The sequence below is a fragment of the Salmo trutta genome, chromosome 30 (assembly GCF_901001165.1).
Source record: "Salmo trutta chromosome 30, fSalTru1.1, whole genome shotgun sequence".
Taxonomy (NCBI): domain Eukaryota; kingdom Metazoa; phylum Chordata; class Actinopteri; order Salmoniformes; family Salmonidae; genus Salmo; species Salmo trutta.
This window is the reverse complement of record NC_042986.1, coordinates 5,657,940-5,676,113: the sequence shown is the minus strand read 5'-3', so window position 1 is coordinate 5,676,113 and position 18,174 is coordinate 5,657,940. Positions and strand designations below refer to the sequence as shown.

Sequence of the window (18,174 nt, the reverse complement as noted above, 5' to 3'; positions counted from 1 at the left end):
CACGTATCACTTCTTTGTCTTGTTGCTAATAGTAAAAATGCATGACAGTCCGCATTGTAATGGTCTAACAGGCGTTTTTCATTTTGTTTCTCCCAGACATCTGAGAACGGAATTGCTTACAGTTGTACCTATGATGCACAGACACACTAAAGCTGTACAGTGTAGTTTGATAAGTCAGTTTCAATTATACATTTGTATATATATATATATACATAATCTCGGCTATTTGCATATGTACGACCGTCCAAACTTGACCCCACACACATACACACACATTAATGCTAATCTCTCACACACATTTACATTACATTTAAGTCATTTAGCAGACGCTCTTATCCAGAGCGACTTACAAATTGGTGCATTCACCTTATGATATCCAGTGGAACAACCACTTTACAATAGTGCATCTAAATCTTTTAAAGGGGGAGGGGGTTAGAAGGATTACTTTATCCTATCCCAGGTATTCCTTAAAGAGGTGGGGTTTCAGGTGTCTCCGGAAGGTGGTGATTGACTCCGCTGTCCTGGCGTTGTGAGGGAGCTTGTTCCACCATTGGGGTGCCAGAGCAGCGAACAGTTTTGACTGGGCTGAGCGGGAACTGTGCTTCCTCAGAGGTAGGGAGGCGAGCAGGCCAGAGATGGATGAACGCAGTGCCCTTGTTTGGGTGTAGGGCCTGATCAGAGCCTGAAGGTACGGAGGTGCCGTTCCCCTCACAGCTCCGTAGGCAAGCACCATGGTCTTGTAGCGGATGCGAGCTTCAACTGGAAGCCAGTGGAGAGAGCGGAGGAGCGGGGTGACGTGAGAGAACTTGGGAAGGTTGAACACCAGACGGGCTGCGGCGTTCTGGATGAGTTGTAGGGGTTTAATGGCACAGGCAGGGAGCCCAGCCAACAGCGAGTTGCAGTAATCCAGACGGGAGATGACAAGTGGCTGGATTAGGACCTGCGCCGCTTCCTGTGTGAGGCAGGGTCGTTCTCTGCGAATGTTGTAGAGCATGAACCTACAGGATCGGGTCACCGCCTTGATGTTAGTGGAGAACGACAGGGTGTTGTCCAGGATCACGCCGAGGTTCTTAGCACTCTGGGAGGAGGACACAAGGGAGTTGTCAACCGTGATGGCGAGATCATGGAACGGGCAGTCCTTCCCCGGGAGGAAGAGCAGCTCCGTCTTGCCGAGGTTCAGCTTGAGGTGGTGATCCGTCATCCACACTGATATGTCTGCCAGACATGCAGAGATGCGATTCGCCACCTGGTTATCAGAAGGGGGAAAGGAGAAGATTAATTGTGTGTCGTCTGCATAGCAATGATAGGAGAGACCATGTGAGGATATGACAGAGCCAAGTGACTTGGTGTATAGCGAGAATAGGAGAGGGCCTAGAACAGAGCCCTGGGGGACACCAGTGGTGAGAGCACGTGGTGCGGAGACAGATTCTCGCCACGCCACCTGGTAGGAGCGACCTGTCAGGTAGGACTTAATCCAAGCGTGGGCCGCGCCGGAGATGCCCAACTCGGAGAGGGTGGAGAGGAGGATCTGATGGTTCACAGTATCAAAGGCAGCAGATAGGTCTAGAAGGATGAGAGCAGAGGAGAGAGAGTTAGCTTTAGCTGTGCGGAGAGCCTCCGTGACACAGAGAAGAGCAGTCTCAGTTGAATGCCCAGTCTTGAAACCTGACTGATTAGGATCAAGAAGGTCATTCTGAGAGAGATAGCAGGAGAGCTGGCCAAGGACGGCACGTTCAAGAGTTTTGGAGAGAAAAGAAAGAAGGCATACTGGTCTGTAGTTGTTGACATCGGAGGGATCGAGTGTAGGTTTTTTCAGAAGGGGTGCAACTCTCGCTCTCTTGAAGACGGAAGGGACGTAGCCAGCGGTCAAGGATGAGTTGATGAGCGAGGTGAGGTAGGGGAGAAGGTCTCCGGAAATGGTCTGGAGAAGAGAGGAGGGGATAGGGTCAAGTGGGCAGGTTGTTGGGCAGCCGGCCGTCACAAGACGCGAGATTTCATCAGGAGAGAGAGGGGAGAAAGAGGTCAAAGCACAGGGTAAGGCAGTGTGAGCAGGACCAGCGGTGTCGTTTGACTTAGCAAACGAGGATCGGATATCGTCAACCTTCTTTTCAAAATGGTTGACGAAGTCATCCGCAGAGAGGGAGGAGGGGGGAGAGGGGGAGGAGGATTCAGGAGGGAGGAGAAGGTAGCAAAGAGCTTCCTAGGGTTAGAGGCAGATGCTTGGAATTTAGAGTGGTAGAAAGTGGCTTTAGCAGCAGAGAAGAAGAGGAGAATGTAGAGAGGAGGGAGTGAAAGGATGCCAGGTCCGCAGGGAGGCGAGTTTTCCTCCATTTCCGCTCGGCTGCCCGGAGCCCTGTTCTGTGAGCTCGCAGTGAGTCGTCGAGCCACGGAGCAGGAGGGGAGGACCGAGCCGGCCTGGAGGATAGGGGACAGAGAAAATCAAAGGATGCAGAAAGGGAGGAGAGGAGGGTTGAGGAGGCAGAATCAGGAGATAGGTTGGAGAAGGTTTGAGCAGAGGGAAGAGATGATAGGATGTAAGAGGAGAGAGTAGCGGGAGAGAGAGAGCGAAGGTTGGGACGGCGCAATACCATCCGAGTAGGGGCAGAGTGAGAACTCTTATGACCAACTTCTCTAAACTGTCTTGAAATACAACTCTCTTTCTGTTGTTTATGTTTTTGTGGGATGAATCTTACCTGTTTATTGTAATATGTTTCCTCCCAGCAGGCCTGCAGAGTCTGAAAATAAAGGCTGCTTCTACAGAATTCCTTTGAAGATAATGAAAATAATGATTCTTTGTTATGCACATTATGCACAGGGATTTACACTATGCTAAAATGAATTTCTCCTAAGATTACCTTTGTGGGACCATAAGTGAACTCTGGAATGCACCAAACCCTATCCATGGTAAGATTGGGAAGAAATGCAGCGCTATAGATATACGGGATGCTCTAGAGATAACAGGAATGACTTAAAGTCGATAATGATCACTGACTGTGGAGTCGTCCAATATGTTGCACTTAGAATTGAGTTGTAGGCGATGTTTGGCGCAAAATAGAATGTTTACATTCTATTGCCATGGAGAAATGGAATGTGTAGAACCTGTATAATTGGGTATGCTTCTATGTCTATATTTCGTGAAAGATTAAGCTCTTTATTATGTCATAATGTGTATATGAGGACGTAGGAGCCCGTCCCGATTCATGACGCGATTATCCAGGTGCATGTTGCTTAGACCTACTAATCCAACCTTGGTTTACAAGTTAAATACATTGTTTATATATGCCTATACAAATCTATTGACCACATCCATTTAAAGCAATGATTGTCAATTGAAAATGTGGTTGTTGTGTTATCCTGTTGTGCGCCTTGAGTGTCAGTCCCCTTAAGCACATTATTCCAATATTTCCGAGCTCTGAATTGACACAATGAACACTTTTGCAAAGATATTCGGTTACAAATAAGAGTATGAATGACAATAAATGTATGACTTGGATTGTATGCATAATAGTGTAGTAAACAATATCGCTCAGCGTGGGAACTTTTGGTTTTGGGAAAGTATCCGTTATAAGTCTCCATGGCACGTATCACTTCGTTGTCTTGTTGCTAATAGTAAAAATGCATGACAGTCCGCATTGTAATGGTCTAACAGGCGTTTTTCATTTTGTTTCTCCCAGACATCTGAGAACGGAATTGCTTACAGTTGTACCTATGATGCACAGACACACTAAAGCTGTACAGTGTAGTTTGATAAGTCAGTTTCAATTATACATTTGTATATATATATATATACATAATCTCGGCTATTTGCATATGTACGACCGTCCAAACTTGACCCCACACACATACACACACATTAATGCTAATCTCTCACACACATTTACATTACATTTAAGTCATTTAGCAGACGCTCTTATCCAGAGCGACTTACAAATTGGTGCATTCACCTTATGATATCCAGTGGAACAACCACTTTACAATAGTGCATCTAAATCTTTTAAAGGGGGAGGGGGTTAGAAGGATTACTTTATCCTATCCCAGGTATTCCTTAAAGAGGTGGGGTTTCAGGTGTCTCCGGAAGGTGGTGATTGACTCCGCTGTCCTGGCGTTGTGAGGGAGCTTGTTCCACCATTGGGGTGCCAGAGCAGCGAACAGTTTTGACTGGGCTGAGCGGGAACTGTGCTTCCTCAGAGGTAGGGAGGCGAGCAGGCCAGAGATGGATGAACGCAGTGCCCTTGTTTGGGTGTAGGGCCTGATCAGAGCCTGAAGGTACGGAGGTGCCGTTCCCCTCACAGCTCCGTAGGCAAGCACCATGGTCTTGTAGCGGATGCGAGCTTCAACTGGAAGCCAGTGGAGAGAGCGGAGGAGCGGGGTGACGTGAGAGAACTTGGGAAGGTTGAACACCAGACGGGCTGCGGCGTTCTGGATGAGTTGTAGGGGTTTAATGGCACAGGCAGGGAGCCCAGCCAACAGCGAGTTGCAGTAATCCAGACGGGAGATGACAAGTGGCTGGATTAGGACCTGCGCCGCTTCCTGTGTGAGGCAGGGTCGTTCTCTGCGAATGTTGTAGAGCATGAACCTACAGGATCGGGTCACCGCCTTGATGTTAGTGGAGAACGACAGGGTGTTGTCCAGGATCACGCCGAGGTTCTTAGCACTCTGGGAGGAGGACACAAGGGAGTTGTCAACCGTGATGGCGAGATCATGGAACGGGCAGTCCTTCCCCGGGAGGAAGAGCAGCTCCGTCTTGCCGAGGTTCAGCTTGAGGTGGTGATCCGTCATCCACACTGATATGTCTGCCAGACATGCAGAGATGCGATTCGCCACCTGGTTATCAGAAGGGGGAAAGGAGAAGATTAATTGTGTGTCGTCTGCATAGCAATGATAGGAGAGACCATGTGAGGATATGACAGAGCCAAGTGACTTGGTGTATAGCGAGAATAGGAGAGGGCCTAGAACAGAGCCCTGGGGGACACCAGTGGTGAGAGCACGTGGTGCGGAGACAGATTCTCGCCACGCCACCTGGTAGGAGCGACCTGTCAGGTAGGACGCAATCCAAGCGTGGGCCGCGCCGGAGATGCCCAACTCGGAGAGGGTGGAGAGGAGGATCTGATGGTTCACAGTATCAAAGGCAGCAGATAGGTCTAGAAGGATGAGAGCAGAGGAGAGAGAGTTAGCTTTAGCTGTGCGGAGAGCCTCCGTGACACAGAGAAGAGCAGTCTCAGTTGAATGCCCAGTCTTGAAACCTGACTGATTAGGATCAAGAAGGTCATTCTGAGAGAGATAGCAGGAGAGCTGGCCAAGGACGGCACGTTCAAGAGTTTTGGAGAGAAAAGAAAGAAGGGATACTGGTCTGTAGTTGTTGACATCGGAGGGATCGAGTGTAGGTTTTTTCAGAAGGGGTGCAACTCTCGCTCTCTTGAAGACGGAAGGGACGTAGCCAGCGGTCAAGGATGAGTTGATGAGCGAGGTGAGGTAGGGGAGAAGGTCTCCGGAAATGGTCTGGAGAAGAGAGGAGGGGATAGGGTCAAGTGGGCAGGTTGTTGGGCAGCCGGCCGTCACAAGACGCGAGATTTCATCAGGAGAGAGAGGGGAGAAAGAGGTCAAAGCACAGGGTAAGGCAGTGTGAGCAGGACCAGCGGTGTCGTTTGACTTAGCAAACGAGGATCGGATATCGTCAACCTTCTTTTCAAAATGGTTGACGAAGTCATCCGCAGAGAGGGAGGAGGGGGGAGAGGGGGAGGAGGATTCAGGAGGGAGGAGAAGGTAGCAAAGAGCTTCCTAGGGTTAGAGGCAGATGCTTGGAATTTAGAGTGGTAGAAAGTGGCTTTAGCAGCAGAGAAGAAGAGGAGAATGTAGAGAGGAGGGAGTGAAAGGATGCCAGGTCCGCAGGGAGGCGAGTTTTCCTCCATTTCCGCTCGGCTGCCCGGAGCCCTGTTCTGTGAGCTCGCAGTGAGTCGTCGAGCCACGGAGCAGGAGGGGAGGACCGAGCCGGCCTGGAGGATAGGGGACAGAGAAAATCAAAGGATGCAGAAAGGGAGGAGAGGAGGGTTGAGGAGGCAGAATCAGGAGATAGGTTGGAGAAGGTTTGAGCAGAGGGAAGAGATGATAGGATGTAAGAGGAGAGAGTAGCGGGAGAGAGAGAGCGAAGGTTGGGACGGCGCAATACCATCCGAGTAGGGGCAGAGTGAGAAGTGTTGGATGAGAGCGAGAGGGAAAAGGATACAAGGTAGTGGTCGGAGACTTGGAGGGGAGTTGCAATGAGATTAGTGGAAGAACAGCATCTAGTAAAGATGAGGTCAAGCGTATTGCCTGCCTTGTGAGTAGGGGGGGAAGGTGAGGGGGTGAGGTCAAAAGAGGAGAGGAGTGGAAAGAAGGAGGCAGAGAGGAATGAGTCAAAGGTAGACGTGGGGAGGTTAAAGTCACCCAGAACTGTGAGAGGTGAGCCATCCTCAGGAAAGGAACTTATCAAGGCGTCAAGCTCATTGATGAACTCTCCAAGGGAACCTGGAGGGCGATAAATGATAAGGATGTTAAGCTTGAAAGGGCTGGTAACTGTGACAGCATGGAATTCAAATGAGGAGATAGACAGATTGGTCAGGGGAGAAAGAGAGAATGTCCACTTGGGAGAGATGAGGATTCCAGTGCCACCACCCCGCTGGCTCGATGCTCTAGGGGTATGCGAGAACACGTGGGCAGACGAGGAGAGAGCAGTAGGAGTAGCAGTGTTATCTGTGGTAATCCATGTTTCCGTCAGCGCCAGGAAGTCTAGGGACTGGAGGGTAGCATAGCTTGAGATGAACTCAGGCTTGTTGGCCGCAGACCGGCAGTTCCAGAGGCTGCCGGAGACCTGGAACTCCACGTGGGTCGTGCGCGCTGGGACCACCAGGTTAGAGTGGCAGCGGCCACGCGGTGTGAAGCGTTTGTATGGCCTGTGGAGCGAAGCGAAGTGCGACTGCTTGCTCCAAACCAATGTGTCCCTCAGAACAAGATGCATGACGAAAAACGCTAACCTGCGTTTCACAATTCTAGACTTGGTAACAAATTCACTTCGGAGCGCAAGAAGGTACTCAAAGTGCGCTAATTCAGTGCGTTTCACCCTCGGAGCATTCAGAGCAGTGATGCCAATTTAGCAATTTTGTTGCTAGATTTAGCAACTTTTCAGACTTTTGACCATTGCACAACTTGCAACAAGACACTGAAAGAGCATGTTATTCCAAGTGTGTTTGTGTTTGAATAAAGACCCGAAGAATGAAATCAATGTGTGGATGTTGATTGGACAATGTATATGTGCTTTGCAGAAGCCATTTTTTTTTGCATTCCCTGTAGTGTGTATTTTACTTTATTTAACAGAATGAGGATTTGGTCTGAGAAACTATGCTGATTATAGCATGATAGCAATTTTTTTTTAAATAAGGTAATGTTTCTATGACCCCCTTTCAAAGAGTCGCTCATTTATCACTTTCTTGCAGATATACAGTGCCTTCAGAAAGTGTTCATACCCCTTAATTTATTCCTCATTTCGTTTTCTTACAGCCTGAATTCCAAATGGATTAAATTATAGTTTTTTGTATCATCTCACCCAGCTACAGACAGTACCCCATAATGACAAGGTGAAAACATATTTTTTGAATTTCTTTCAAATCTATTGAAAATGAAATACATAAATATCTCATTTACATAAGTGTTCACAATACATGTTAGAATCACCTTTGGCAGTGATTAAAGCTCTGAATCTTTCTGGGTAAGTCTCCAAGAGCTTTGCACCCCTGGATTCATGGTGGCTCTGAATAAGTCTTGACGGAGACAGAGCTTGTTTTGCCAAGGAAAGTGAAAAGGACTGAGGGAAAGTAAAATGGAAAATACATGGAAAGGAACATGGAAGTACCTCAAAGAACATTGCATTTTCAAGATCATGTAACATCAAACATAACATTAAAATGCATCTTATATTCCTGTCCTTACAGAAAAACCACATGATTTCAACTTACATTTTATGTGAAATCATGTGAAAACATGTTTTGGAACACAACGTGATCACGTATTCACATGTGTAGTTTAATGTAGTTTAATGTAATCCCATGTGTAGTTTAATGTAATCACATGTTGCTTTACATGTTATCACATTATCTTCACATAAGATTATATGAAAACATGTTTTTGGATCACTTCCCGTGTTCACATGTGAAATGTATGTGTTTTTTGCGTATCTGACTGGATAGGATGGGTGATTCAGCAGAGGACAGAGCAAAGCTGACCAGCGTACAGGAACTGTGTGTCCCTGACAAGCAGGCCACCAAACGTCCATGCAGTTCCACACTCAAGGTTCTTAATTAATAATGCTTTAAAACGCACAGGTATGATTGTGCATGTGTAATGGGTTGAAAACAAAGTCACTAAAAACAGACACCCATTTATTATACCCCCCCCCTCCCCCGCCAAATTGTTTATGTATTTGTCTTAATTAATCTAAATTGCATTTTCTACATACTTTAGCGTTAGCAGGCCATCAGGCCAATAGATGGCGCTGTTGCACTGTTGTAGCTGGAGAAACAGCAAGTTCTGGCCAAGCGCTCACCATTCTGCAGAATAAGGATCAGAACTTTACTGAGGTAAACTGGGTCTGTTCTTTTTACTATTACAGGTATGTAATAGAACTTCCAAACGTTCAAATATATACACAATATGTAATAACATGCTATTTAACAACTTTGTCAAGTTATTATCACGTTAGGAAAGGTCTTGTTTTGGCTTTGTGTCGAACTGAGTGAGAGAAGAACGTGATTTACATTGAGTGAGAGTATATGTTAGCTTGATGCTAGCTGAGGTAAAAAACGATTTACAAGTCACAGAGACTATGTTTACTGAGTAGCTTACTTGTACTGGATTTTGTCTATGAGATTTTTATAAAGAATCCATTTGTTAGGGATTTCTGAGTTGTTATTGGTTTTTTGGTGTAAAATTGTGCTCACTAGCTGGTAAACTGGCCGAGCACGCTCAGTCTGGTGGTCTTTTAGTGCATACAGTGAGAGAGAGACAATTTTCTGGAGGTGCCACTATCTTAAAGCTGAATGTATTGTTGTCAGTTTTCTATAGAGGTAGTGGTATATAGAAAAACATTCAGTTATTTACGGTTTCATATATAGATGTTTCTATTGTATGAATGTGAAATACATTGTGGTTTTCATGTGAAACCATACACTAAGACAGGGTTATTTGTGGAACATTATTTAATTCTGCTTTAGGTAAAGTGCATTTATGTTGTGTAATTTAAAGTGTGCACTTGTTTGATGTGAATATTTTCAAAGTACTAACAAGAAAATAGACAGTTGAACAAGAGAAAAAAAACATTCTTCAGAATAAAGAAAGCGGCAGAACTTTGCAGACATAAACTTGTGTCCGTTCTTTTTACTATTGCAGGCCACCTCAGCTACACATGCACTCTGTCTGCACACGCATCCACGCATGCACATACACACGGACAAACACACACTAATGTTCTCTCTCTTGTGTTTGTCAGCAGTTCATCGTGTCCCTGTCGTTTTTCGCCTACTTCACCAAAGCTCTGTCAGGGACCTACATGAAGAGTGCCATCACTCAGAGAGACACTTTGACCTGTCCAGCTCTCTCATCGGACTCATAGACGGCAGCTTTGAGATGGGTATCAACAATAACATTGAGTTGCTTGAGAATTCATGTAGTAAAAACCAGATACAGACTACAGTATGATCCATTTTTTTGTGGTTCAATCAGTCTGCTCTTAATATTGTCCAGTTTTATAGTTGTTCCTATTAATTGATTGACTGGCGTTTGTCCATGACTCTACTGTCAAACCCCTAACATTGTTTTTTGTGCTGCTATGTTGTTGCAGCCTAGTATCCAAACTGATATGCCATTTTTTGTTTAAAAATTTAAAAAAACTGCGCATGGATGCAGTTTCTTGTCCTCCTCGTTCCTCGTTCCGCTGTGAAAGGACCGCACCAGCTCCGGTGTCCGAGGCGTCCACCTCTACCACAAAGGGACGAGTAGGATCAGGATGAACGAGGAATGGGTTCGGAGGTGAAACGTCCCTTGAGCTCTATGAATGCCCTGTCAGCCTCGGGATTCCAGCAAAAACCGGCTTGAGTGAGGTGGAACAGGGCCTTATGTGTTCCGGAAGGGTTTTTGGAGAAGATCAGGATGTCGTCGAGGTAAACAAAGACGATCCGATTCAACATATCCATAAGAGTGTCATTGATCAATGCTTGAAAGACTGCCGGTGAGTTCGATATTCCGAAGGTCATGACTAAATACTCAGTGACCACTAGGGGTGTTAAAGGCAGTTTTCCACTCATCTCCCTCCCTGATTCTCACCAGATTTTAAGCGTTGCGGAGGTCCAGTTTGGTGAAGAATTGGGCTCCTAGGGCCAACTCCAAGGCGGCGGACATCGGGTAGGGGTAACGATTCTTGATCCTAATCCTTTTCAGCCCTCTGTAATCGATGCAAGGACTGAGGTTTGGGTCAGAGACAGAGAGACAAGGGATGCGTTTAGACAGGCAGCCCAATTCTGATATTTTCTCCACTAATTGGTCTTTTGATCAATCACATTAGATATTTTTGCATCAGCTCTTTTTCAGAGCATATCTGATTGGTCAAAAGACCAATTACTCAAAACAATTACTGAATTGGGCTGCCTGTCTCAACGAAGCCATAGAATCCTGGACATGCTCCAACTGAAATGTTCCCCCCTGTCAGTACTGATGTTGAATTGCATTTAATACACTTTTTTGTTCTCCCATCCCCTGTAGGTTTGTTGAACATGAGTGGAAATGAAACTCCAGCACACTGGTAGCACTAAAGACGTGTGAGTATAACTTTTCCAGGTGAGTTGAACCTGCCTGTGCGTGCGGTGGGGATATTCCTGGGAGGTCTACTGATGAAGAGGTATAAGCTTGGCGTTATGTCTGGAGCCCAGCTGTCTTTCGTCACCTCCTTCATGGCCTACCTCCTCCTCCCTCTGCAGTCTGGCACTAAGTGTGACAACGTTAAGGTGGCTGGTCTAACCGTGTCCCACAACGGGTAAATATGACATCTGATTGGTTGGTGGGTTGATAAAAACAAAAGTTTTGATCAGTGGAATATGAGGGAGAGTTAGACCAAAACACACATGGGCTTGTGCCGGGGCTTCCTCTTGTGGGAATATACAGTATGGTTGTTACTGAGCCAGGATTCCTGGCTGTTTTGTCACTGTGCCTATGCCAATGATTGTTCAGCAACAATTATTTAAACATCATTATTACCAGCCATTTTCTCTGTCCCCCAGGTCCCCTGGTGTACGATGGCAGCCTGTTGTCAGAGTGTAACAGAGACTGCTCCTGCTTGGCTGGGGAGTGGGACCCTGTGTGTTCAGACAACGGCATCACCTACACCTCCCCCTGCCTCGCAGGCTGCTCCAGCTTTACAGGTTACGGCAAGAACACGGTACCAATACTATTAATGTACTGAGTGTACAAAACATTCACAGGGATGCTGGGCCATGTTGATTCCAATGCTTCCCACAGTTGTTTCAAGTTGGCTGTATGTGTTTTGAGTGGTGGACCATTCTTGATACACACGGGAAACTGTTCAGCGTAAAAAACCCAGCAGCGTTGCAGTTCTTGACACAAACTGGTACCCCTGGCACCTATTACCATGCCCCGTTGAAAAGCACGTAAATATTTTGTCTTGACTCCTTGGACTCATCACTCCTTGGACTCATCACATGTCTCAGTGCCTCCTTAGGAGGGAGGGGGACACCACCACGGGACAGCCCCCACACTCATCGCTAGAGATCGAACTTCAGACTCCCTCCAAAAACCACTGAACACCTCAACACACCGAAAGAGATTAAGGTGCACACTCTTAGAGGGAGCCGGAACAGGGTAACCCCCTCCAAACTCACAAAGACACAGAGGAGGAGGAACTATCCAACACCCAGGGAGAGAGAACGAGTGACCTCAGTTGAACACAGTCAGAAAGAGGAGGTGGAAGAGGCGTTAGGTAGAGGAGGAGGTTACCCCAGAGGCCATTCCTCCTGTTAATGTGAGCAAGAAAGAGCAGAAGGCTTCTGATCAGCCAAATGGCAGGCAGAGGGAGAAGTCATAGTGATTCACACCCACAGAGAGAAAGACAACCCACACAACCTCTTGGTTGAGATGAACCACACAGAGGTAGAGGCAGAGGGCCTTCAGGGCTAGCCAGTCAGCCTGCCTGCTCTGATCCTCAATTCAATTGTATTTAAATTCATGTTCATTAAAGATTTTTTTTCAAGAATTGAAAAGTCCCATTTACGTAATGATAATTTTTCACTGTCTTCAACCCTCAAGAACCAGGGTGAATCTGGGTCACCCTTTTCCTGGGCAAACACAACTTGCATATCGTCATAGACTAGGCCGAAACGTTAATCTTTTAACCTTGCTTGAATAAAACTATGCATTTTTTATAGTGAGCAAGAGTTGCGCTTTTTCCTTTTCTATGATGATTCAAGTTTTTGGTTACACCTCAACTCAACATTGGTTTGAGTTTATTTTATTTTTACAGGGACAGTGCACATTAATCAACGTTTGGCTTAAAGTGCCTGTTTTAGCCAGCCGGCTAATTTTCAACCGCAGTCCCTAGGCAGGTTATTAAAAAACAATGACAATACTTACAATCATTGAGCAGTGAGCACACGCAGAGCAACATAGGACAAGCAAGACGTAGCATACAGACAGCAACATAGAACAAAAAGCAACAAGACAAAATCCATAAAAGCAACAAAGTGTTTCCACACCTCACAAGCTACAGACAACAGACAACATGGAAAGCGGCAATACACAGCTAGGGATTATGTTCACAAATCTGATTGACCTTTAGCCATGTCTTCATCCTTTTTGTGAAAGTGTGACAGGTGTTGCAGTTATGTGTGTCTGATTGCAGTGTATTCCAGACATGGGAAGCTCTCACAGAGAAAGCGGATTTACTAAAGGTGCTTTTCCTTAAGGGAACTAACTATACAGTCACCTCTCATGGCAGACCTTGTGGATCTGCTGCCATATGTTTGGGTTTTCTGTTTAACAAAAATACTGAGTGGAGGGGGAGCCAGGCCATTTAGGATCTTGATTACAAGACATGCGTCGGTGTATTGCACAAGATTTTCCCAACTCAGGAGCTCATGCTTTCTGAGGATGTAACAGTGATGATGGCTATTGGGCTTCCTATCAAGCACTTTGAGAGCCTGTTTGTAGACAGACTGAATAGGTGTTAATGTTGTACAGCAAGCTTGGGCCCAACTAGTCAAGCAGTATGTTAAGTGGGGGAGTATCATAGATTTGAAGTACAGTTTTGCTACCTCTGTAGTCAAACAATTTAGTGTCTATCAGAAATTAGCTAGGTTGAATTTGGTTATTTGAATGACCTTTTTCCACATGCTTTTTAAAAGAGAGATTGGAATCAAGTATGATGCCAAGGTACTTAAAATCAGATACCACCTGGAGCTTCTCCCCTGACATATAGACATCTGGCTCAGTAGCATCTGTTGCCCTCTTTGTGAAGAACATGCAGACAGTTTTTTTCACATTGAGATGCAAACACGAGTCACTGAGCCACTTTGTAACGTGGACCATTACAGTAGTGAGTTCTTGTGCAGCTTGTTGTTTGCTCTTGGCATGCACATATATCACTGCATCGTCTGCATACATTTGAACTTCAGACCCAGTACAGACAGAAGGCAGATCATTAATGTACAGGCTGAACAGGAGGCGCCAAACACATCATTGGCTTTAGAGTTCTTTAGTGAGCTAATCACCTTGTTCACCTATGACTCAGAAATCTCCCTTATGATGAAGACAGGTTGAGCGTCATTCACTAGCACTGAGCCCAAGAAACCAGTGGAGGGGCTCTGTGTCAGTACCCTGACTGAGTCAATAAAGTAGGAATTGAAGGCTATTGCTATTTCGACTGCATCCTGTGTTAGATTGAGTTTTTATGGAGCCATGTATCTGAAAGGCAGAGGAAGTCAAGGTTGGAGTCTGTGAGAAGATGTTGAATTTGATCACTTTTTGGAATGACACTACGAATGTTCAAGTGCCCCCCTAGTAGTCCCTTGGGCTTAGCTCATGGGTCCCAGATGACTCGAGAGTTTTTATTTTATTATTTCACCTTTATTTAAACAGGTAAGCTAGTTGAGAACAAGTTCTCATTTACAACTGCGACCTGGCCAAGATAAAGCAAAGTAGTGCGACAGAAACGACAACACAGAGTTACATGGAATAAACAAGCGTACAGTCAATAACACAATAGAAAAAAGAAAGTCTATATACAGTGTGTGCAAATGGCATGAGGAGGTATGGCAATAAATAGGCCATAGTAGCAAAGTAATTACAATTTAGCAGATTAACACTGGAGTGATAGATGAGCAGATGATGATGAGCAGATGATGGTGTGTAAGTAGTGATACTGGTGTGCAAAAGAGCAGGAAAGTAAATAAAAACAATATGGGGATGAGGTAGGTAGATTGGGTGGGCTATTTACAGATGGACTATGTACAGCTGCAGCGATCGGTTAGCTGCTCAGATAGTGGGATTGACACATTGAAAAAAGTTAGATTTTCTGTGTTTTCTGACGGCTGGGTTTAGGCCGTTTTGTTTCGTTTTGATTAGGGGCAGTTCGGTAGCGCAATTAACAATCCCTCCCGCTTGCACTGGATGCGGGGAACTAATTAAAACAGCTTGCGTACCAGAAACAAAGTCAGGGATCGTATATAGCGACTTGTGTTTGTTTGAAGAGTCAAAATCTATCCTGGAGCCGGATGAGTCGAGAGAAACCATGGGACCATAGCACTCCCCCACTTCCACAGCGGCGACGATCAGTGGACGAGGCCATCCACTGCTTTCCACTTCAGTGAGTATCGCTGGTTCGGTGATGTTAGGCCCAGGATTGAGTTACACATCCCCGGAGAGCAGGAGGGTAGTGTTAGGGTTGAACTGGCTATTTGTATGCATAACCTTAATAATATACTGGGGAAGCTATGCTAAGTACATAAACTACGAGTAAATCAACTGTTGAAGACAAGAAGAACTACAACCGGCAACAGGAAGTGCGTCACGACGCTGGGATCAGCGTACACGCCTACGACAGGAGGAGCAAGTTTAAACCACGCTCCTCCTCCCTCGGACAGGCCAGCATTGAGCGGGAAATATCTCTCAGTATAAAAGAGAGAACAATATGATGTGTCGCTCTCTTCTCTGTTTTGCCCTGCGAGGTAAAACAGCGAGACCGTATATATACGAACCACACATATACCACACACGTGTTTGCATTAATTAAAGTACAGCTAAATCAGAAGTTACTATGTGCTGACTATTTTGTTCTGTTACCAGAAACGAACTGTCGCAACATTAACAGTAGTGAACAGGTAATTTAACAGTTTCCGATAACTGTTGGGCTTGTGTTTGTTATGCCTAAGCGGGTCAGTGGAATAGGGAGCGAGGTAGACTTGGCCATTATTCAGAACATTATGGTATGCTGTGTACTGTCCGCTCCCGTGGAACGGTGAACCAATGTATTTTGTGTTGATATTCTCCGGCAGTAGATTTATTGTGTCATCCCAGCAAGGACGCACTGAGATTATCAGTAGAGCGGCTACATAACTGACAATCATGGCAATGTACTGGAGATAAAACACATCATTGCGCTTTAAATCTTTGCATGAGTTACTTAGCTGGGGTCGGCGTACACCTGATGATTTAGATAAAATAACACCACCCTCCCTTCCGTCTGTCATTTTCCTTTCCCTTCGTTTTTTTGTTGTCAAATAATATTTTTTAAATGTACAAAGTAAATTATTAAAAGCATTAAAATTGGGATGTTTCCCACTTATTTACACAACCTACTCCACACTTTGCAAAGTGAAAGGTTATAGAAAAGTTCTGAAATTAAGTAGTAAACAGAAGAAAAAGCAGAATTGAGTCCAATTACAATGCAAATAATTTAATGGTCTATGGTTCAATCCCATTTCTGAAGGTCTGATGAATAATTAATATTGTTCCTCCTCTTCCCTGTAGCAGGCGCAGCAGCACACTGCCCTCCAAAGCCTGCAAAAAAATCGCCGGACTGCCCCTTTCCTAGCTCTGCATGGAACATCCAGTGTCACATCCTTGGTGACGTGTGGAGTGACATCCAGGATGACCACAGCAACATCCTCTGAAAAGGGAAAAAAGAGGAACAGAATGTAATCAAATGCAAACCGTAGCTTCTAACCACTGGCCAGTTGAAAGGTTCTCCTAAGATGTCATGACAAACGGCACCTGTCAGAGTGCTCTCTAAGTGTTACTCACCTGCTTGGATGTCAGCTGGCAGAGTGGTGAAGACAGCCATCGTGAGAGTCCTTTCTTCAGGTGTGACATCCACAACCCCCAAGAGGGAAGAGATGGGCTCTGCCTCTGAATTAGGGGTGATGTCCACAACCTCCAGGTGGGAAGAAGCCGGGTCTGCCTCTGTATTAGGGGTGATGTCCACAACCTCCAGGTGGGAAGAAGCCGGGTCTGCCTCTGTTTTTGGGGTGATGTCTTGAACCTCCAGGTGGGAAGATGCCGGGTCTGCCTCTGTCTTAGGGGTGATATCCACAACCTCCAGGTGGGAAGATGCCGGGTCTGCCTCTGTCTTAGGGGTGATATCCACAACCTCCAGGTGGGAACAAGCCGGGTCTGCCTCTGTTTTTGGGGTGATGTCTTGAACCTCCAGGTGGGAAGATGCCGGGTCTGCCTCTGTCTTAGGGGTGATGTCCACAACCTCCAGGTGGGAACAAGCCGGGTCTGCCTCTGTTTTGGGGGTGATGTCCACAACCTCCAGGTGGGAAGAAGCCGGGTCTGTGTTATGGGTGACAACAACAATCCTGATGATCTCTACTACTACAAGGCACCAAGATATCATCAGAACAGGCATCTGTCAGTGTGCTCTCTATCATTGCTACTCACCTGCTTGGATGTCAGCTGGTTGTGTGGTGGAGACGGCCACCGGGAGGACAGGGGGGACTGGTAGGGTGGCTGCAGGGGGCTGGAAGCAGCTCTGCACCTCGTCCGCCACAAAGGCACAGACAGAGCTCATATACAAAGGGCTCTGGAGGTCATCCGTGGAGAAGGACTGACTGATTCTCCCGAGGATCGACCGCACAGAGTCAAAAGCAGCAGCCCTGGAGAAAGGGATGTGATGTGAAGGGTCCTTTAACATGCTGGAAAGCTTCTCCACTACGGCCGCCACCATGCCCACGGCCATCCCGCTTATTAGCATTGGGTGCTCTGAATGGCCTTCCTCTGGCTGAAGCCACAGGGCCAGGAGGAGCCTGGGCACAACCTCCACCACCACCTGAGATGGGCTGAGCAGGTTGCTACGGGGATCATTGGACTGCTCGCCCAGAATGTTCCTCACAGCTCTCTCCACGATGCTGTGGACTTTAGGATCGCTGAAATCAACAAAAAGGAGAAGACAAAGCTAAACAATGTGCAGTGTGCTCACAGAGAACACAGTCTTAGTCTGTTTCTGCGTAGTTCCAGATGTATAGATAAATGGATCAAGTCATATGCAGGGCAGTACATGGAACTCACATGTCAGCTGGCGAGGTGGAGTGCATGGAGCGGCGGAGCTTGCAGAAAGCCTCGTGCTCTATGTCCATCATTTTTAGGCAAGTGTTTACTTCCCAGGCCTGCGGTATGAAACAGGAAGTCCCATTAGTGTAATTTCACACAGATCTATTCTGCTGTGCTAACTAGTTGTTGAAAGGCCAGTAAAGAGCTCACTGACTTGTGGTAAGTCTCTAACTCTCATTCTCTTACCAGCCGAGCGAGGTCATTTCCCTCCTCCAGGGTTTCCTTCCACACCCTTCAAATAAAACACAGAGCAATTCAACTTTCCTGGCTTCTGATTTTTCTGTTGTTAATTTTACCCACACCTCTTGGAGTGCTGCTGGTGGCAGGGAATGGCAGTGAAGGTGAGCGCTGACGTGGTACTCACCTCTCCCTAAGGGATTTTTTGCCCTGAGACACCAGCCAGTTGCTCATGTGCTCCGTGGTGACATGTGGCGGGACCTGGCCTTGACTCTGGAGCAGCAGATAGTGAACCATGAGCTTCTTCTGCAAGATGAGGTAAGGTGTGAGACCATGCCACGAAATACCATATCATGT

General features: G+C 46.3%; 1 protein-coding gene and 1 long non-coding RNA gene across 2 annotated transcripts; one reads left to right on the top strand and one right to left on the bottom strand.

Moving 5' to 3' along the window:
* Positions 1-10,220: 10,220 nt before the first annotated feature.
* Positions 10,221-11,391, top strand: LOC115168991 (uncharacterized). Its single transcript, XR_003870795.1, has 3 exons — positions 10,221-10,428; positions 10,786-11,056; positions 11,301-11,391. It is a non-coding gene; the product is annotated as an uncharacterized LOC115168991 (long non-coding RNA).
* A 4,581-nt stretch (positions 11,392-15,972) lies between these two features.
* On the bottom strand, positions 15,973-18,174 carry LOC115168990 (uncharacterized). The gene is made up of 6 exons (XM_029724584.1): positions 18,005-18,174; positions 17,827-17,872; positions 17,599-17,696; positions 16,972-17,456; positions 16,333-16,539; positions 15,973-16,198 (listed from the first exon to the last, which is right to left on the bottom strand). Exons 1-6 carry the CDS (start codon positions 18,112-18,114, stop codon positions 16,032-16,034), a joined length of 1,113 nt encoding a protein of 370 aa, XP_029580444.1. The 5' UTR covers positions 18,115-18,174; the 3' UTR covers positions 15,973-16,031.